The sequence below is a fragment of the Thamnophis sirtalis genome, unplaced genomic scaffold (genome assembly GCF_051295495.1).
Source record: "Thamnophis sirtalis isolate CommonGarterSnake01/CBP01778 unplaced genomic scaffold, rThaSir2_p1.2 scaffold_4, whole genome shotgun sequence".
NCBI classification, from domain to species: domain Eukaryota; kingdom Metazoa; phylum Chordata; class Lepidosauria; order Squamata; family Natricidae; genus Thamnophis; species Thamnophis sirtalis.
This window is the reverse complement of record NW_028261384.1, coordinates 105,875,194-105,896,950: the sequence shown is the minus strand read 5'-3', so window position 1 is coordinate 105,896,950 and position 21,757 is coordinate 105,875,194. Positions and strand designations below refer to the sequence as shown.

The window sequence follows — 21,757 nt, the reverse complement described above, 5'->3', positions numbered from 1 at the left end:
AAGATTAAAATCATGCCTATTTTGTATATGCACAGCCACCATTTCGGTTGTTTAAATTGTGTTCATTTATTTATTTAATTAATTTATTTATGGTTGCCCAGCTCACACATAGTTGATTTCCAGTGTCTTTCAAAATCTTGCACATCTTCGGCCAAATGCTCAAGTCACACTATGCCCTATCTACATAATGAGAGATTCTCATATATTGCAGGGTTTGTAGGTGTGTAATAGTGAAGAGGAAGAGGAAAGAATAATTTGATCTGTTTAGGTTTACCATTGTCAAAACGGACAAAATCATAAATCTACTTCATTTATTCTTAGCTTCTCATTTTGCCAGCCTCATTTTAAATGTTAATTTCTCTTAATGGGGACTAATTCATAGTGAAGCATTGGAATTCACCTCCCTGCTGAGTTTATTTCCTGAATGTCTTTGGACCCACATGGACCAAGAGACATTTTTAGGAAGTAAAATATAGAGTTTGATCAGAAATCAGTGCCTTCCATTTTCTTCAGTTTCCTAAGTGTTATTTTTTTGTGAAATGAATCTATTGTAATTGGATATGCACCATTCCCCATGGCAACCATTTTGTGACAGGTGATTCCTCTTCATGGCAGCCATTTACTTTTCTAAGACTAACAAATGTGGCCCAAAAATAGCAGTTAGCAATAGCAGTTAGACTTATATACCGCTTCATAGGGCTCTCAGCCCTCTCTAAGCGGTTTACAGAGTCAGCATATCGCCCCCAACAACAATCCGGGTCTTCATTTTACCCACCTCGGAAGGATGGAAGGCTGAGTCAACCATGAGCCGGTGAGATTTGAACAGCCGAACTGCAGAACTGCAGTCAGTTGAAGTAGCCTGCAGTGCTGCATTTAACCACTGCACATTCTGAGAAAAATAGTACAGTACGGTACAGTATAGTATAATAATATATTAAAATACATATACTGAAACATAATATACATATAATATACATTTAAGAAGTACAGACTTAATCTGCACTGAAAAGTAAAAAGAACCAAAGTCAGCCCCATCCCTAAAAAGTCCATTCTTAATACTCTCCCTTCTGTCCACTGAAATTGTTAAAAACATGGAAGCTGTCTCTTATGTATTTCTCCTTGGGCTCTCTTCCTCTCTCTTCTCCCCTCTCTATTTCCCAGGAAAGCTGTGCCCGAATCCTGTTATACCGAGGAGCTAACAAAGAGATCAAGAACAACCATGGTCAAACTGCCTTCCAGGTGTGCAGTGAGCTGAGTCCAAGAGAGAATTAAGAGCAGAGCATGTTGGCAGTTTGATCCCAGGCATCGTAGGGCAGAGCCCCTGACCTTCCCTCTTTTCTAGTGCTTCTGCATTAGAGCCTCTAAATGTGGGTGTTTGTAGATTTAATTTGATATTTTAGGAAAAGGAGTAATTGTGTCATGACTCCTATGTCTCAATTTGCAGACATCACAGTACAATTTTTGTTCATATTTACTCAAGGAAATTGGTACATTTGTAACATACATTCTTGCCAGTTTCTATAAAATTCTTGATTTTGGCACTAAGGTCCCAAAGTTGTCACTAGTACTGCAGTCCCAGAATACCATCACCTGTATGACGTAGGAGATAATTGGGAGGAGGGAGTAGAGCCCTATCCTCTCCTTGTCTCAAATCTCCAAAACTGAGAACGACTCATGTCCCCCTAGCATTGGCTCAACATCGGACTCAGATGATATTGGAATAAAATAAGGTATTGAAGACATCAGAAGGTAGATTCTGCATATAGTCTTTCCTTGTAAGCATGGATGTTGCTTTTGCCAGCCTTTGCCAATCTGGTTATTAGTCAGATGTGTTGAAGCAGAATGGTCATCTTCCCCAGCTTGAATTAAAGATCACTCTTGAGAAATACCCAGTTTCTTAGGGATTTCTCAGTACCTATTTCTCAGACAGGTAGTCCTTGAGTTACATTCCTTCAGCAACCATTCAAAGTTACTGCAGCGCTGAAGAAAGGGACGTATGGCTAGTCCCTGAAGTTGCGGCTGTTGTAACACATACGCGCCCAAGTCACGTGATCAACATTTATTTCCTGGATGTCTTTGGACCCACAAAGAGAGTCTGCTCACTCTTACGATCACAGTGGTGCTTCAATTGCCCCTATCCACTTATCTCTCCCCCATCTATGCCATTTGGGCTCCCTGCACTCTAGAATCCTGCTGCCCTAGCTGACCTTCGCCATCTTCTTGCTCCCACTGCCACCAAGCACGCCCAGACTCTGCTCTTCACAAAGCAGCTGGAGACCTGGAAATCATGGGCGCATGTGGCTAGCGGCTGCCAGGTGTAGAGTCAAAACCTTTTCCTCACCTCATCTGCAGTGGGAATAAGAAGACAGAGAAGGTTAGCTGGCATTTCAAAATGCAGAGCGATAAGGGTCTCTGGGCTGGGGTGGCTGGGTCTTCCTGGCATAGCTATGGCTTTCACCACATTGCTGGAGCTTTCTGGGCTGCTTTGGTTTTGCGCCATGCTGCTGGCTTCCCAGACCGCTGCTGTTGGAGCTTCCCAGGCTTACTGCGGATATGCACAGGGCTGTTGGAGCTTTGCAGGGCACGGTGGCTTTGCATCTCACTGCTTTGGGTGGCTGAGGCTTCCAGAGGTGGATGTGGCTTTGTATTGTGCTCAGGTTTCTTGTAATCCTAGAGTCACAACACACCAAGAAGCCCCAAGGTAGAGTGCAGGGTGGCCAAAAGAACAGAGACTAGGGGAAGATAGGAGGATGGGGGGAGTTGGATAAGGAAGTCCCTTATCTTAACAATTCTCTGGTTGGGCGGAAGCAAGCCCAGAATGGCTTAGATTGGGGAAGGGGGGGGGGGTTCCTTGTCTAATGGAATTTGCTTAATGACAGCAAGAGGGAATGCTGGGATTGCTGTCGCTAAGCAATATGGTCATGTGACTTTACAAGCACATTCTGATCCCAATTGTGGTTACAAATCAAGGACTATCTGTATGTAGAGATAAGACAGCAGCATTTTCAGGCCACTTTTCATACCTGGGCAAGAAGATTTCAGGAGTTTTAAAATTGTACTGTTTTGGGAGGGGGGTTGGTAGTCATCTTGGCACTTCCAAGTTCCACATTACCAATATACATATATATATATATAAAGAGGTAGATCAAGAAAGATTATGTTTACATGGATACATTTTCTTTCTATCTTAGGTTGCAGTCATTGCAGGAAATTTTGAGTTGGGGGAGCTGATCAAAAGCCATCGAGATTCAGATGTAGGTAAGTTTGATTTGAGGAAAGGAGACTGATGTGAACGCTCTGCAAAAGTACAGGTAGTCTTGCTTAGTGACTTTATTTAGCAACTTATGAGGGCAATGAAAAAGTAATTTTACAGACAATCCTCACATTCAGTCTATGAAAGTTGTAGTGAGGTCGTAAATGCAGTTGTGGTTTCACTTAGTGACTGCTTCACTTCATAACTGAGTTGCTGAGTTCCAATTGTGGTTGCTAAACAAAGATTACCTGCTTTTGTACATATGACAGCTATTGATCCACCACATTTCCAAACTTACATATACAAATAAAAACCCTGAACATGTCATTCTCCAGAGAAGCTAAGGATTACTAGCAAACATTTCAGAACTTAGACAAAACGAATAATTTCCAAGTTCTTTGTGGAGAGATATGGGGAAAATCACCCTGGGAACTGAAACAGTTTAAATGTAGCTTAAAGCATTTTTTGTACCACTGGTTTTTATACCGGTGATGTTTACTTTGCCTTTTTGCTTTTTCCCCCCTATAAAAATTATTGTCTCATTCTAAATTCATTTGGCAATGTTTGGATTATTTTTGTTAGTAAAGTAGGCTAGAAATCATATAAACACAATAAATAAACACAATTAAAAAGTCCTTATGAGTACAATAGAATATGGATTGTACCATTCCTTTCTTTTGCTGCCTTATCTCTAGGGAGACGAGAATACTGTAATAAGAAATGTGATGGCTGCAGCTAGGAATTTATTATTTATTTATTATTATACTTATTATTGAGGCTTTGCATTGCTGGGGTTTTAGTATGTGACTTAGCTCTTTTTGCTGACAGGAATTTGACATGTTTTGGACTCTGTGACAGAGAGCCTGCTTTTCTTTCAGAAGGTGTATTGTTTCAGTGCAAAGCTCTTCTTTCCTAGTTACTGCACTGTTGTTCCTGACATTTTTTCCTCAAGCAAATAATTACCTCGCCCTCACCAAAGTGTCTTCCAGCGTTTTTTTTCCTAGCTTCTTGTAGAACCAATGTTCAGTACCCTGGTGACCCGAACTGTCACCATGCAACATCAGAGCCAATTAGCATTAATGATTCTCTGCTTTGGGCCCCTTTAAGAGGATTCTGCACCCTGTTCAGACCTACATGCCATCTACCAGATCCATAACCTCCAGTCAACTCCTCCTGTTGGAATATAAACCAGCTTTGTGTCCTCCTCCTGCAACTGGCAACACAATGCAGCCAGTACACTACTCATAGCTATAAGCTTGCAAGCAAATTATAGTATGGATCTGCTAAGGGAAAAGAGGGTCTGCAAAGGATATTTTGGCAAATACTTGTTCAGCCTATTTCCTCTTCAGTTGTCCTCCTTTCACATTCCTTAAGTTTCTCACTTTCAGGACTTTCATATTTGTAAATCAGGAGCTACCCTCATAATAGCTATAACACTTAGACTTATATACTGCTTCACAGTGCTTTACAGCCCTCTCTAAGTGGTTTACAGAGTCAAACTCTTGCCCCCAACAATCTGGGTCCTCATTTTACCCACCTAAGAAAGATGGAAGGCCGGGTCAACCTTGAGCCTGGTGAGATTTGAATTGTCAAATTTCAAGCAGCTGGCAGTCAGCAGAAGTAGCCTGCAGTACTGCATTCTAACCACTGTGCACTCTTCTCTGATGCCCCCTTCTCTCTTCTCTCAGCAAAGCCAAGAACCAGAAGGATCTAAGGATTCAAATTGAACAAATGGGTATCATATATCTTCATCAGCAGGTAGGCAAGGGTCAGGGTAGATAGTTTAGCCTGAGCTATGAAAACAGAAATCTTTTCAAGCCCCTGCTTTGGCTCCTCGGATTCAAAGGAGGATTTTCCACATATTTTAAAGCACAGCATCATCATTCTCCATCATCAGCTCTCCCTGTTTTTCTTTTTTAGCTTTCTACTAACATTACTGTTCTTTTTAGTCCCTTTTCAGGAGACTCCCCAATATGCCAGCCGGCGCCGCGATGGCCCTCAGAACCTTACCGTGCCACATACTTTGCTGCGAGCCAACAGTGATACCAGCATGAACCTCCCAGACTGGATGCTTTATGCCCAGCCATCTATCCCACCTGCCACAGTTGCAGTCCAGGGCCAGAAGATCACCACAGGAACATTGCGCAGTTCTAGCAGTCCCCGTGGTGCTCGCAGTCGCTCGCCATCACGGGGACGGCACACAGATGAGGCCAAAAAACAGCGTGGTCGGCCCAGGTAAGACTGGAGGTCCATATTGGAAGCTTCAGAACTGGTTTGGATAATTAGATATGATCTGATGAGTTTGGTAGAAGAAGGAAAGAGTGAAAGATTAAGTCATCCACTCACCATGGGTTTATGTTAAGTGGTGTATGTATATAAGAGAGAGCAATTAGGGGTGGGAAATCCATGGAGCATGGCATTGTTTCTCAGCCTCATCTTTTGCTGCACCCCCTCCCCCCCCAAAGTCTCCAAAAATCATACCAGTTATGTTCAAATTTAGAATGGACCTGGTTTTCCCTTCCTTGCCTCTACTCTCAAATACCAATGATAAGCTTCCAATACCTATTTTGCTGATTGAAGGACCCAAATAATAAAAAGAAAGCTAAATTCTAATCTAATTTTCCCAGACTTCACTGCTTCAAAAGCACAACCCCCCCCAAAAAAAACCTAAAACAAAACAAAATACAAACCTCAAACTTCTAAATGGGATAGCTTTTAAAAAGTATATTCTCTTTCTGTAAAATATTTGCTTCTCCTCACTTCATGTAATTATTTACTTCAAAATATGTTAAGCTTTTGCATTTCTTCCTGCTTATTTTATTAAGGAAAGACTTTATCTTTTTCCTGAAGCTTTTCCCCAATGGTAATACCAGCTCTTAGGGGTTTTTTTTTTTTGGGGGGGGGGGGGGAGAAGGGAACTGGGTTCTAATACCAAAATGTTTCACCTAAACATCCTAAGAGGCATAAATTGTTAATTCTGATGTGGCAAATGGAAGAAATTATTAAGTAAAATGTAATCTGTATGTTCAACTTAAAGTTGCTTAATTGAATTTAAATGAAATGAAATCAGAATTATTTTTAGTTCTAGGTCCAACTACATTTTTTAGGTTCTTTCCATTTGGTTTTTAGAGTGTTGACCGAACACATGACTTAAGACTTTGTCTGAAGAAAGTTAGGTCCACTAATATCAGAATCTAAAGATTCTCAAAGATGAAGTGTGATCAAAAAAGTTTTCTGCTTTGAAAAAGTTGTGATGTAAAAAAAAAAATGCTATTCTCAGAGGTTGTGTTGCAAGAGAAAAATTAAAGAATTATCATGGAGCCAAGATTCTGAATTCTTAACAGAGAGAGCATCTTGACCTAAAATGTATTTATAGTTGGTTATTTATTTAGTTACTTCAGTTGCCTTTGCCAAGAGTTCCTGGGGATTTACAACATTCAACAATTAAAACTTCCACAGTAATATTAATAATGCAGAGGATCAAAGGAGATTGGGAAATGGATTTATCACATATAATTGGGAACACATTTTATCTGGCTTTATTGGGAAGGTAAACCGATTTTGGAGATTGAATCAGACAAATAACTGATAAGAGATGGAATTAAAAAGCAAACATGGACATCTGATCCAAAATGAATTAATATTAACTTTTGGGATGATTTGGGATGATAAGATGACATGGAAAATTTCCCATGAGCTGATTACAACAATAGTTTGTTAATAGAGAATTTTGAACTTTTTAATTTTGTCTTTTTTATCATTGTTTTTCCTATTAAATGTTTTGTCATTAATATAATATATAGATGATAGATTAGTAATTTGCAAATAGATTTAATGGTTTACAAATCTTTTAGGCCTGTTTTGTAAAGGATGGGAAATTAATATTGCAATGATGTATCAATCAGTATTCAACAGGGGATAATATGCATACAATTTAGTTAGTTTATTTCTTGCATTTTCTTTTGTTGCATTATAATATCTTGCTTGCTGGGTATTTTGTTTTTGTTTTTAATCTTCTAGAGTTTTATATTTTAATTTTTTAAATAAAATAAAATAATTTACAAAAAAGAAAAAGAAATTCCAGGCTGCATAACAGTCAAGGAATACCTGTATGCAGCTCACCAGATGTTGCTGAACTATATTTCTAACATCTTTCACCACTTAGTAAGTTGACTAAATCCACTGGGAGTTGTAGTGCAGCAACATTTAAAGGAACATAGGTGCAGAACTCATCCTGGTGACGCAGTGATTAGAATACAGTATTGCAGGCAAACTCTGCCTACTGCCTGGAGTTCGATCCTGGTGAAGCTCAAGGTTGACTCAGTCTTTCATCCTTCCAAGGTCAGTAAAATGAGGACTCAGATTGCTGGGGAAAATATGCTAATGTTATGAACTTCCCAGGGAATGCAGTAAAGCGCTGTGAGCGATATATAAATCTAAATGTTATTGCATCAATATTCTTCATCAGTAGAAAAGTGCACAGACATCTGAGGGGAAGAACATCATCATCAACTACAAAGAACTAAGGGTTTGTTATGCTGCTGCAACCACCATCTTATCTTGTCTTTTTGACCTCTCAGTAGATATCATGGAAAGAGACTATAATCCCAGATCTGGCACTCAGCATACACTTATTTCAAACAAAGATGAAAATTGCATCTTTTAAATTAACTTGTAGTTTACCTCTAATAGAACTACCAGTAAAAGAATAGAATAAGCCAGAAAACATGGTTTCTCTGTAAAAGTGAAGAGCAGTCCAAAGTAATTCATTGTATTGTACTTGCTTTTATGTTGGCTTCTTTTTCCCTCCGTCTCCTGGCAGTTCAAGTGGCTACCAGAAAGAATCTGCTGGAAGCAGTACACTGAGTAGTCGAGGTGTGAAGCGGAAACTTTATTCGGCTGTGCCTGGCCGCACATTCATGGCTGTGAAACCCTACCAAAGCCAGGGTGAGGGTGAGCTCTCCATCAGCAAGGGCGAGAAGATCAAGGGTACGTTGATCTTTGTGCACACCCTTGGATTGTCCAGGCATTCTTCATGAGTCTACAATATTGTTCAGCTTCTTTGGGAGAAATCATTTGGCTTAGCACAGAGGTTCTCAAACTCTGTTGTAGTGAGCCTCCTTGACCTGAAGGAGTAAGAAACTTGGTCCTCTCCAAGAAAGATCCTTTTTTAAAAAATTAGGAGACCTGATTCTTGAGAATCACCTGATGGAAGATGTCTGGGCAAGATTCCTGTGTCCAGGACACTTTGACTTGACCTCTCAAAATCTCCTTCACTTTCTTTAAAGTGCGGAGAAGGGCAGCAGGAAAGAATCTTTAATCCATCCCTTTCAGTTGTTTTGAATCCTTCAAGCCTTATTGATTTTCACCATCTAGAAATGTTCTGCCAAGGGAAGTAGGTCAGGTGAAGACTTAATGGAGAGAAAAGTGAGAAAAGTGAGGACATTTAAAAAACAGAAGTTGCTCCACATGTTTTTTGATAAACACGCATACAATTCATCCCACCAAAGTAAGGAAAACCATACTTAATCCTTAACAGGACATGGAAACAAAGAGTGATATATATACACACATTTAAATGGAAGTGGGATTGAGGGTAGGAAGGACTTTAGACCTCTCTAAATTGGGTGGGGGGTTGCCTCCTACTTCATGCTTTGAGAACCTTGTGTTTGGCTCAGCTTAAAAGCCAGGCTATTTGTGAGGCTTGGCTTGTGTTTGTGTACATGGTTTCTTGTTGGTGTTTACAATGTCTTGGTGTGTATCAGCCAGCTACATGTGAGTGGTTATGGCCTTTTCCTTTGTGTGTATCTGTGTCTAGAGAATAGTAGCAGGGTTAGAATTTTGTAAAATGAGGAAGGGTTTGATATAGAAAAAAAAGGATACTCTGCATTATTCTAATGAAAGATGAGAAGTTGTGTTATCCAAGCTCATATTATTTGTCCTGTTAACCCAGAACTTTCTAACCTAATTGGAAATAGATCTCTAGAGTCTTAGGCCAGAGGGTTTTTGCATAATCTTGATAATTTAGATAGCGATGCAGAGATTGAATCTTGAGGTTTTGTCTGGTAAAATAATTTCATGGTTCTTTTTATCCTTTAACGTTGGAAGTAAAAATTAAAAGGCCTTTTCACTTGCAGAGACTGTGATGTTCAATTAAAGTTATTCTTAAATAATGCATAATGAACCCCAATTCTGATTTACTGATTCTTTGAATACTGCTCCTAAAGTATGTAGAACTCTGAGAGAAAAGCAAGTTATCCCTTCAGTTTATATCTTTTCTTTTAAAAACCTCTATATTGCTTAAACTTCTCATGCATGGTGCTACCCCCACCCCCCGAAAAACCCTGTTCCATTTTTATTTGTGTTCCGGTTGAATATCTATGCTCAGATTGTTTTCATTTTAAGATTGTGGCTCTTGCAATAAGGTCCAGGAAATCTGAGGTTCAAATTAAAAAATACAAGCCAGAAATCCACTGCTCTAAATCAGGAATAGAAGACTTTTTTTCTGTGAATGATTATGTTTCTTCAGATATAAAAGCTGACATGACACTATCAGTGAAGGTCAAATCCCAGAATGGATATTACAGGAACCAAATTTATTTATCTTTCTCAGCCCCTTTCTTTTTCCTGCTCTCTGCCTAGTAAACTGCCAAATTGCCTCTACAAATATCCAAGTTGATCTCTTGTTTTGCTAAGAGCTATTTGGTGCTCTTGGCTCTTCCCTAAATTGATGGTTATGCAGATAATCTATGAAATTACTGGAGCGGCGGGATACTACACATCCTAAGATAAGAGGCCTGGTTTCAGGTTTTCACTTACAGTAGAATAAAGTGGTGATCAGATGCAGAAGATGAAAGGCCTCTTGCAGATTTAATATATAAAGAAGGAGGAATATTAACACGTATAGTTGGTGGGACTTTCGTACCATGAGATGTTCCTTTTTTTGTTGACCGATTTATTTCCAGTTGAGGGAACTGTAAACAAAGATTTAGAACAACACAATTATGGCAGTGGCCACATATGAGTGAGTTTAATAACAGAAGGCTTCCATTGCAGTTAACCCTTCCCTCCTTCTTCCCTCCCATGAGTGCAAATTATTGCAAGTCCCCTATGCTGTTTTGTAGAACAAAATTAAAAATGCAAAGGGAAGATGATGGATGTCTACAGTATATGAAAAAGCAAATAGGAAAAAGAGCCAATTTCATTTAAAGCACTCTGTGCTACAATGCGCTGGGGCTCAGGTGGCAGAGTTTAAGAGCCGCATGCTATCCTCTTCCCATCACTCAGCCATATCTGCTGAGTTCATCAGTCATTTCCTTTCCTTGGCGAGCAGAGCTAATGGGTCCTTGGCCCACTAAAGGTTTGGTTTTGTAAGGTATGTTAGGGGACTGTATCCTTATATCAACAGGCAAGTAAGATTCAACGGACAGTCAAATTGTTGTTCAACAAAGAGTGCTGGAATCTGGGAACCTCTGGGAAATCTCAAGGCAAGATTTTAGTACAGGCTTCAAAAATAGTCCATGCTTTAAAAAAAAATAGCAGCAAATTAAACTCGGTTATTCTGCACATAATCTTCTAGGCCAAAATCTAGGCCAAAAGACTGTGGATCACCTAAGGATGATAGATGTTGCTAGGCGTAGATTTGAGCTAGGCTCTTGCACCAAACTGGCTATAGGGAAATGACAAAACCGTTGGCCTACCCTCATACCACCCCTAGTTTCTTTATGCCCCTAACAATGCCTATCTCCTTTGCAGTGCTGAGTGTTGGGGAAGGCGGCTTCTGGGAGGGACAGGTAAAGGGTCGTGTAGGCTGGTTCCCCTCAGACTGCGTGGAGGAAGTGCCCAACAAGTCCCAGGAAGGGAAGCAAGGTAGGTATTCCAGATGATGCCTTTATTTATATGTTACAAGTGCTTTTATGCCGCTTCAATCACCTGACTCTTAAGTCAGACTTAGAAGATAGAAATATTTTACAATACCGTCCACACGATCAGAATTTACCAATATGTCAGAAATAAAAGCAATCAGCAATTAAAGTATTATGTAATGTCATACCACTATAGAACATCAGGCAACAAAGATTCATCCCAAACTCAGGTATCTTTTATCGTCTCTCAACTCACTCCCTATTGGGAAAAAAATCTTTTTAAAAAAACTTTCCCAAATATTAAAAGTGGGGGTTTAGTTCTTATGTCTAATGGGAGGATGTTTTATAGGAAGGGACGTTCCACAGGGAATGCCTGCCTCTGAATTCCGTAGACCCTACAAGGAATGATGATTCTCAACAATCTTCCTGTACAGACAGTGTTTGAATGGGCAGCTTCTGCTTGGAGTATGGGGTCTCAGCAAAGATCAAGTTATGTAGTACTTAAGAGATGAGCACCCTGAGCTGTTCCCTTGTTTGTGTACTGTACACACACACACACACACACACACACACACACACACACACAGGGCAATTCACTTCTGCTGTTTCTGAATTCTTCATTGAATGAAAATATGTATCCCTTTTCATGAAATGGAGTAAATTTTTGTCCCATCAAAAAACATTATTATGCTAAATAGTTTCATATCATTTCAAGGACACTTTCCTTGACATTTTTACTACACATAATAACAAATTCAGTTTTTTCAAGATTGAAACTTTCTGTAGTCAGAACAATATACCACCCCATGTACCAAGGATAGGCAGCAACAGGATAGTGGAAATCCCATAGTTTGTAAATATACAAGAAGTCTTTAAGAAAGAAAAAATCTAAGAAAGAATGAATTAACAAGTCTGGTGAGCACTATTTTTTAAAGTTGTGCTTGGTGGGGAAAGGTAATAGAATGGAGTAACTTATAAAAGGACATAATAACTTATTGGAACTTTTACTTTTTATTTGTGCAAAAGCCCATTTTGCCAATACTGCTCCATTTCTTACCTATGATATAGAGAGACACTTTCATCATTTTGAGAAGGTAGACTAGCAAAATTCCTAGAAATTTCTTGGATTATGACTAGGTTTAACACTCACAGAAAAGGGAGCCTTTCTCCCCCCCCCCCACTTTTTTTTTGCACTCATGGCTGTTCTGGAATTATCCCCCCCCCCCCCAGTAAGCATTTTTTGTTAATGGATATTACATCACAATATCGCCTGGGAATTTCAAATTGTGTTCCACAGAACTCCAGGGCTCCTTGAGAATTTGAGGGTTATTAGAAAGATTTTTTTAAAGGTTTATACAGTTATGTTTATTTATTTTGGGGGGTCTTGATCAGAGATGATGGGCATTTTTTCAGAAGGTTCCATCTCCAGGAGAGATGGAAATACCTGACATAACTTATTTCCTTGGCAGTGGTAGGGGGAAATGGGCATCTATGATATAAAATGGGTTTATACCTCTGAAAATATAACACATAGAACATAGAATAACAAGAGTTGGAAGGGACCTTGGAGGTCTTCTAGTCCAACTCCCTGGTCAGGCAGGAAACACCCTATACCATTTGAGACAAATGGTTGTCCAATCTTTTCTTCAAAACTTCCAGTGTTGGAGCATTCACAATCTCTGGAGGCAAGCTGTGACAAACTGTGACAAGCTGTTGTCAGTTGAGGACTACATATAAAATAATAAAATAAAATAAAATAAAAACATCTTTGAATGGCCAGGTGGAAAAGCAGCTCAACACTCAACCTCAACACTGAACATTATCTCTCTTAATACATCAAAATAGAACTGCCTTTCATGGAGGAAAGTGTTCCAGAATATTCCCATTTTTTATTGGGGGCGGGCGGGTGGGAAGAAAGAGAAGTGGGGAAAGAGAAATGGCAAATCAGCCTTTATTGCAAGGTATTAAATTAGTATTTTTCAACCATGGCAACTTTAGGATGTGTGAACTTCAGCTCCCAGAATTCTCCAGGGCGCATAATGGGGCCTCTTTTTGTTAATTTTTTAAAAATTCTTTCTCTCCTCCCCTCTGCCATCACTTTAAATTATCATTATCACTAATACCCAATCAAAAATATTACATTAGTATTTAATGCCCTCCAAAGAACTTCAGAACTTATGATATTGCATGTCTTACTGATACCTGAAAACCATAGCAGTAGATTACAATATGCAATATTACATATGCAAAATGTAGTTTTGCTCAAATCTGTTTATTTTTCCACTATAGATTCTCTTTCAAAATGCTGGGTTTTAGAAGGAAGGAAGGAAGGAAGGAAGGAAGGAAGGAAGGATGGATTAAAATGAGTTGTTTGATATGAGCAGTTCCTAACAGGATCAACAGTGATTACTTTTTCCATAATAGCAGCTTGATGAAAAGAAAGAAGACAGGAACAAAAAATCGTTTCAGTTGGACATCTTTTACAGTGATGCATTCTGCTTGAAGAATGCTGCTTACAGCGTAGTATTGTTTCTGTCTGCCATGTGCACTTGAACATTTTACAAACAAATATAAGAACACATATAACCACATGAGCTTCCAATGCATAACACTTCATACTACTGAAATATTCCTTGGCTTTTGTTTTCAAATCTTCTCACATAAGTTTCCAGACAAAATATTTTACTATGTAGTTGTTCCTCAGTCATGAGATTTCATTGAAATCCAGACAATGATATTTTTATTAGTGAATTTTCACAGCCTGGATCTGGTGATAATACTTAAAACAACAAAAAAGGTGTTATACTAAATACACAGTATTTGTCCAATATGTGATTACACTTAACACTTGAGCTACACCAGCTGCAGTGTGTGAAATGGCAGCCTATACACATATTGTGCCTTAAGGTTCACTATAGAAAGTATGCAGTTTCATAGCTGGAAAATTTCAGAGAGATGCATGTGAAGCATTACTAATAGTAGCAGAAGATAGTGATATATATATATATATATATATATATATATATATATATATATATATATATATATATATATATATATATATATATATATATATATATATATATATATATATATATATATATATATATATATCACTCTCTCTCTCATAAGTTGAGAAATTGTGACCCTTCCACTGTCATGAATCATAATTTTCAGCAGACCAGCCAGACTCTATTGGTGATGAAAGCGTCTATATAGAAATATCTGGAAAGTTACAGGCTTCCCATTCCTGCCCTATTTTGAGATGTGCTCACTCAAAGACTAGGTAAGGGGTCAAGGAACTAAAGGCAAGAGGATAACTAGGGACCTTAAAGTTCTGCGTGATCATTTTCTATAGATCTCTCTGGCCATCTATCTTCTGGATGCGTTGGGATTTCAACTCCCAGAATCTCTGGTCAGCAGGGACAACGACTATGATAGTTAAAGAGTTTCTTGTCCCAACTTAGAAATGAAAGCCACTAGATAACTTCCGCCCAATCATTCTCTAAACCCAACTGAGCTCACAGGGTTAACGTGGGGAAAATAGAAGAAGGAAAAAAGAATTAGTTATGTTTATTATCCTGAGATATTTATAAAAATAAAATAAAGGTGGGATTTTAAAATCTTTAAAAAAGGAACCAGGGAAGGCTAACTTAAAACCAGAAGAGTAATTTTCTGCATATAATTAAACACATTATCTTAATTTAAAGAGGGTTCTCTTTAAATTTATAGCCATTATCTCAAGATGTGCATAAATAAATCATTGCTTCTTTTTGTCCTCCTTTTGGAGTTTTATCTTGCTGATATTAGTTGTTGGGGTTTTGTTTTGTTTTGCTGGATTAAAGAGAGACACACAGGGAATATGCTCTTTCATATTTGAGATCCGAACACAGTTCCTTATCATAAATAATAGCTATTAGTGAGAACTCTAACAAGAATGGACAAGATTTTGTGGTCAAAGTCGTTGTTTGAAGAGTGACAAGCACCATATCATGCAGGGTTTTGATGTAAAGGGGAGGAGTTAATATATGAGGGGGGAGGGATTAAATTATATTAAGTCTATTGGAAGTTATATAATGGTTTTCCTATGTTTTCTATTTTAGCAGGAAACTGAAAATTAGCAATGCAATGGGAGAGGGCTTAGAAAGCCCAAGAAAAGAACTGGCTCTAATGAGCTATCTTTGGCTTAAATTCAAGTATGCATTATCATTAATACTAATCATCCATGATGTCTTACAAAATATAGATGTGTGCTGGTAACTAATACTGTATAACTATTAGGGAGAAAATGCAGCAGTTTACAGGAAAGTTGGAAAGTATGCATTTGATTTCCTTTTGTTCCTTTTCTTTAACATGACCTTTTTCCATGGACATCTTTATTCACTCTGCCACCATTAGCTGCCCTAAATCTATGCTGCCTCTGAGCAGCTACTGGAGGAAAAGTGTCCTGAACCCAGAGAAAATGCTACTTTGGTTTTATATGCCCCTCTGCTCTAACCCCATCCCCTCTCCACTTTGCTTTGCAGAGAGCCGCAGTGATAAAGCCAAACGACTCTTCAGACACTACACAGTTGGTTCCTATGACAGCTTTGATGCCCCTAGGTGAGTGAATGATCCACAAAAGTTAGACCATCTGGGGTGATAGTAAAGTACAGATGTGTGGATATGCAGATGATAATTCAGAAAAAAGTTTTGGTAAGTTGTGACAGATTCCCCAACTTGACACTCTCTTGATGTTTTGGGACTATAACTTCCAGAATGCTGGCTGACAAATTCTCGATATTTGCAGTTCCAGCATCTCTTAAGAGAGCCAGGTTGAAGAAGGCTGGCATGGCATATTGAGATCATAAAGGTCACTATTTTATTATGATGCCATTATATACATATCTAGACCACATCAGTTCTTTTGTATTGAATTTCAAACTCCTCCTAATATATTTTCCCTGTTCCGGTGTTTTCTAAATATGTGGGACTTCAATTGCCATTATCCAATGCATTTTTAAGGCTACCACGTGATTTTTATTCTGGAGGGTCTAGTCCAGAGGTGTCAAACTCAATTTCATTGAGGGCTGCATCAGGGTTATGTTTGGCCTCAGCGGGCCAGGATGGCCATGGCCAGGATCGACACAGCTGGCTTGAGGTCACTCGTGTCGGTGCCTATGGTGGCCTGAACGCTTTGCCAATGAAAATGGGCTCTCAAGTTCTGTTTCCGGCTTCTACGGCCTCCTGCAACCTCTGCCAGTGAAAATGGAGCTCTATGTGCTGCCCTTGTGAACTCTGTTTCCGGCTGCAACAGCCTCCTGCAACTCCCGTGTGGCCTTCCTGAGCTCCGTTTTTGCTGGCAGAGTCACTGCTGCCAGTCACTCGCTGTTTTCAGGCAGCCTCCTGGGCCAGATCTAAGCATCCCGTGAGCCAGATCTGACACCCAGGCCTTGAGTTTGACATCCCTGATCTAGGGGGTTCAAGAATTACTGTTTGTTTGTATATTTAGTAATTCAGTAAATCTGAAACAGCCACAGGTTGAATCAGGATATTCTGTGGAATTGATACACTGATAAAATGTGCAAGAAAGTTTGCAAACCTACACCTATTTCCTTGTCAGAATACCCCACTGACCAAAGCAGGAGTGTGCTTAATACTGTTGCATAGGATTTCCCTGTCAGGAGGATTTGCTTTATGCTTGAAAAATGACCCTATAATAGGGATTAAGAGAAACTGGTCACTTACTTGTAGTCCTGCAGAATGTAGTCTGGTCACTATCGTAAGTCATCTCATGTGATATGTTCGCATGAGTAATAGAGTGATGTATCTAGTTTGCTCTGGCAGTATGAATTGTGTGAACATGGGAAGTGGGCCGCCAGGAAAAATATATATTGTGAAACAGGACTGCACAGTATGATTCAAGTCCTTTCCAGTCTAGTGATTATGGTATATTAAATCTTTGAAAGCATCATAAATTGAATTATAAATAACATTTTAAAAAGGAGAAATAGGTGTGATAACCAGTCACTGGTTATTTCTTTCAAGGCCTAAGTACTAGTGAGTTAACTATTATTATGAAATATTGTGTTAAGAGTCTTAAACTTTAACCAACTTTAATGTTGGTCTAATGTAGAGCAGCTCACCTTATCATAGAGCCTATGGTACTGTGAAGCTTTTTCTTTTGGTTTCCTGAGATTTTTATTTCAGCTCCTTTTCCTTAAAACATCTTAATCTATATTGAATAATGACTAAAAATAAGTAACATTTCTGAACAATAATCAAGATCCAGTTTCCCTTTCCTCTTTCTCCTAAAGTGGTCAAAGCAACAGAACTCTTCACCCATAGATTCTCACCTTTTCACCCCCCCCACACACAAAAAAACTCTGTGAAATAAGTTAGAATGCAAGTAAATGGTGTGAATTGTTCACACACTAAATTATATAGTTAAGCAGATATAGACTTACCTTTACTCAAGACTAGCTATTTCTAATAGTAGAAATCTTATTGCTAACTTCACTAGTTTTCTCAGTAGCTTATCAAAGGATTAGATAGCAGCTAATGTGGTAGTTAAATTATTACTCAAAATATGGGAATCACAGCACAAGTTACACTGTACAGGTGAAACTCGAAAAATTAGAATATTGTGCAAAAATTCATTTATTCCAGTAATGCAACTTAAAAGGTGAAACTAATATATGAGATAGACTCATTACATGCAAAGCAAGATAGTTCAAGACCTGATTTGTCATAATTGTGATGATTATGGCTTACAGCTCATGAAGCCCCAAATCCACAATCTCAGAAAATTAAAATATTGTGAAAAGACGCAATATTCTAGGCTCAGTATCCCACTCTAATTAGCTAATTAAGCCATAACACCTACAAAGAGTTCCTGAGCCTTTAAATGGTCTCTCGGTCTGGTTCAGTAGGAATCACAATCATGGGAAAGACTGCTGACCTGACAGTTGTGCAGAAAACCACCATTGACACCCTCCATAAGGAGGAAAAGCCTCAAAAAGTAATTGCAAAAAAAGTTGGATGTTCCCAAAGTGCTGAATCAAAGAAAGTTATGTGGAAGGGAAAAGTGTGGAAGAAAAAGGTGCACAAGCAGCAGGGATGACCGCAGCCTGGAGAGGATTGTCAGGAAGAGGCTATTCAAAAGTGTTGGGGACTTTCAGAAGGAGTGGACTGAGGCTGGAGTCAGTGCATCAAGAGCCACCACATGGACATGGGTTTCAAATGTCATATTCCTCTTGTCAAACTGCTCCTGAACAACAAAGAACATCAGAAGCGTCTTACCTGGGCTAAAGAAAAACAGACCTGGTCTGTGGCTCAGTGGTCCAAAGTCCTCTTTTCTGATGAGAGCAACTTTTGCATCTCATTTGGAAACCAAGGACCCAGAGTATGGAGGAAGAATGGAGAGGCACACACTGCAAGATGCTTGAAGTCCAGTGTGAAGTTTCCACAGTCTCTGTTGATTTGGGGAGCCATGTCATCTGCTGGTGTTGGTCCACTGTGCTTCATTAAATCCAGGGTCAATGCAGCCGTCTACCAGGAGATTTTGGAGAATTTCATGCTTCCTTCTGCAGAGGAGCTTTATGGGGATGCTGACTTTATTTTCCAGTAGGACTTGGCACCTGCCCACACTGCCAAAAGCACCAAAACCTGGTTCAATGACTGTGAGATTACTGTGCTTGATTGGCCAGCAAACTCGCCTGACTTGAACCCCATAGAGAATCTATGGGGCATTGCCAAGAGAATGATGAGAGACATGAGATTGAACAATGCAGAAGGGCTGAAGGCCGCTATTGAAGCATCCTGGTCTTCCATAACACCTCAGCAGTGTCACAGGCTGATAGCTTCCATGCCACGCCACATTGAAGCAGTAATTGCTGCAAAAGATGGCCAAACCAAGTACTTAGTACATATGCATGCTTATACTTTTCAGAGGTCCAATATTGTTCTATGTACAATCCTTGTTTTATTGATTGCATGTATATTCTAATTTTCTGAGATTGTGGATTTGGGGTTTTCATGAGCTATAAGCCACAATCATCACAATTATGACAAATCACAGCTTGAACTATCTTGCTTTGCATGTAATGATTCTATCTCATATATTAGTTTCACTTTTTAAGTTGCATTACTGAAATAAATGAACTTTTGCACAATATTCTAATTTTTCGAGTTTCACCGGTATGTATTCATAATGTGACTGTGTAGAGTGAGACAGTGTGCATGTGATATTTGTAAAAAAAAGTGTCTAGCTTTGAATTGCACATTCATAGTTATCATCTTGAGGGGTTTTTTTGTCTCTTCCTGCTTAAATGTGGTCAGGTCCAAAATTGCTATTCAAATGTGTTTTTAATGTGATGTGAGAGTTACGGGCATTATTTAAATTAGTAATGCGTGTGAATCAATCATAAATTATATTCAGTTCTTGTCGTAACCATTTCAATTTCTTTTGGGGGGGCTCATCTATTAATTTATGACCACAGCAATAATAATTCAGAAAACATTTTGGTAACTGCAATGGAAAATGATCCTCTTTCCCCTCTGTATTTCTCAGAACATGCAAAAGGGATACTTTCTCTGCTTCACAGAAGAGAGAATAACAGAATAATATCTGCTCTGTTTTCGCTTACATGTGGGGGAGGCAGCCAATTTTTTATCTCTGTTATTAGACTAATTACAAGAGCACCCACTACTTCCAGATTGAGTTATGTGAATCGTTGACACAGCACTTGTAATTTAGAAAGTGCTTTATTATTTTGTACCTTGATTAGTCTCACAAGATGCTTGGGAATTAAGGAAGAATAGACTGGCTCAGCATTTGAGTTTGAGCCTCCCACTCCATCTTCAGCATCGTGCTAGCCCACGTGTTGGGTTTTGTAGTTGTTCTGCCACTCTATGGTAAGGCAATATTTCCCAGGTCGACTCCTCATTTTAGAAACCAGTAAAAGGGCAAAAAGAAAAAAATGGGAGGGGAGAGGACTCCTTTTAATAATTTTATACATTGTGGGGAAAAAACCCTGCCCAGTCCAACCCCCAAGGACTACTAACTAAACTCATCTTCCATTGTGAAACAATCTAAAAATCATAGATATATTCCATAAAAATTCTGTAATCCAGATATTCATAGATTTCATCACTCGGGAATCTGCTGCTTTCCCAAATAGCCCGAGGTTTACCTGCTCACTTGCCTAAGTAAAGACTGTGTCACTTTGTTTCCAGGTGTCTCAAAAATTCTGGCTTTAGGTTCTTTCCCCTTTTCAAACTCCAAAGAGCCAAAAATACAGATCCGACATCAATACTTCTGCATTAATCCCTCCGGTCTAAGCTGCTGACTCGGCAACTCTTTATCTCAAATTTCCCAGGAACAATGCTATATCAGATGTTTTAGGGCACCCAGGGATGCTTAAGGTGTTGACTCAGTAATCAGATGCTGTTACTATGTTAAATCCTAGGTGGGATGTTAGCAGAAAGCACTTTGGGGTGGATCCTCTCTGACCCATAAAAGACTATGCTCTTTTCCTCTGCCCTCTACCAGTGTCCTTGACACCAACCAAGAACCCAGTTCAATCAATTAATTAAGAAAGGAAGAAATAGCTTTCCCCCATCTTATGTCTTTTAAATATACCTAGCGCATGTGAAGGGTACTAGATTTGAGCAACACTCAGAAAAGTGATTCTGCATATCTGCAAGCTGGATTCATGCAACTTATCCCATTATGTTCAGCATTGCTGTTGCTGTTGTACATATAGCCAAGATAGGATCAGTGACGGGCATCCTCAGATAATTGCAAGGGTTTGAGAATTCTGGAAGGAACCCTTGATAATAACGACTGGTTTTCTCCCTGTCTGCTATGCAGCAACCTAAACTCCTTACAGCACCCCAGAGTGGTGGGGGTTGAAATTGCAGGGTGTGAGGTATTTGGTGCCACTTCATTAGAAGACATATAAATGGCAGTACTGAACACAAAAGGCTCCTTTAAACTTGAAGCTGCTTCCACAGTGTAGATCAGGTGTTAATTATGCTGCCTGACCTGTCCTAGGGCAAACAATGCTAATTTTATCATCTCTCCTACTTGAAAAGGTTGTTGTAGGATTCAGCTAGCCTAAATTAAAAGTCCTGTAGAAACACTCCAATCTAAGTTTATAGACCTTATGGCAGTCCACAAAGGAAAAGAACAAGCACCAGCACCAGAACCTCTAGAGAAGGTTGAAGTCAGATGCAGAACTGTGATTACACAAGTCCCCTGCAGCCAAATCTGTATTTATCTGACAAACTTTAACCGGTTTAAGTGGCCATACAGCTTTTCACAAGGAATCTTGTATTTACATGGGCAAGGATGCATCTTAGGCATGTATGGGGAGAAAAATGAGAAATTGAGGTAATGGCTAAGGAAACAAATAATTTTAAAAAGGGCATTACACTGTTCTCTCCTAATAACAATCCTCCAAGGACAATTATAACTTTTTGTAAAGTATAGTTTGTCCTCAAATACACTGATGCATCTACTTAAGATTTAATACTCATTTTTAAAAGTCATGCAAGCTATATTAGCAGCTTAGGATCAAGATATTTACCTATTTAAATGAAATTACCTTAGTATCTTAGGGAAGATTGGCATTTTACATTATTTCCCTTATTCTGG

The 21,757-nt window shown here is 39.0% G+C and overlaps 1 protein-coding gene across 1 annotated transcript in view; it reads left to right on the top strand.

Annotated features, from left to right (window-relative positions):
- Positions 1–21,757, top strand: part of SHANK1 (SH3 and multiple ankyrin repeat domains 1) — a 98,596-nt gene that overhangs the window by 45,996 nt on the left and 30,843 nt on the right. The window contains exons 9-14 of the mRNA XM_087713687.1: positions 1,162–1,239; positions 3,192–3,258; positions 5,203–5,488; positions 8,076–8,242; positions 11,009–11,122; positions 15,645–15,720. Coding sequence (XP_087569813.1) covers positions 1,162–1,239; positions 3,192–3,258; positions 5,203–5,488; positions 8,076–8,242; positions 11,009–11,122; positions 15,645–15,720 — 788 coding nt within the window. The remainder of the gene's footprint in view (positions 1–1,161; positions 1,240–3,191; positions 3,259–5,202; positions 5,489–8,075; positions 8,243–11,008; positions 11,123–15,644; positions 15,721–21,757) is intronic.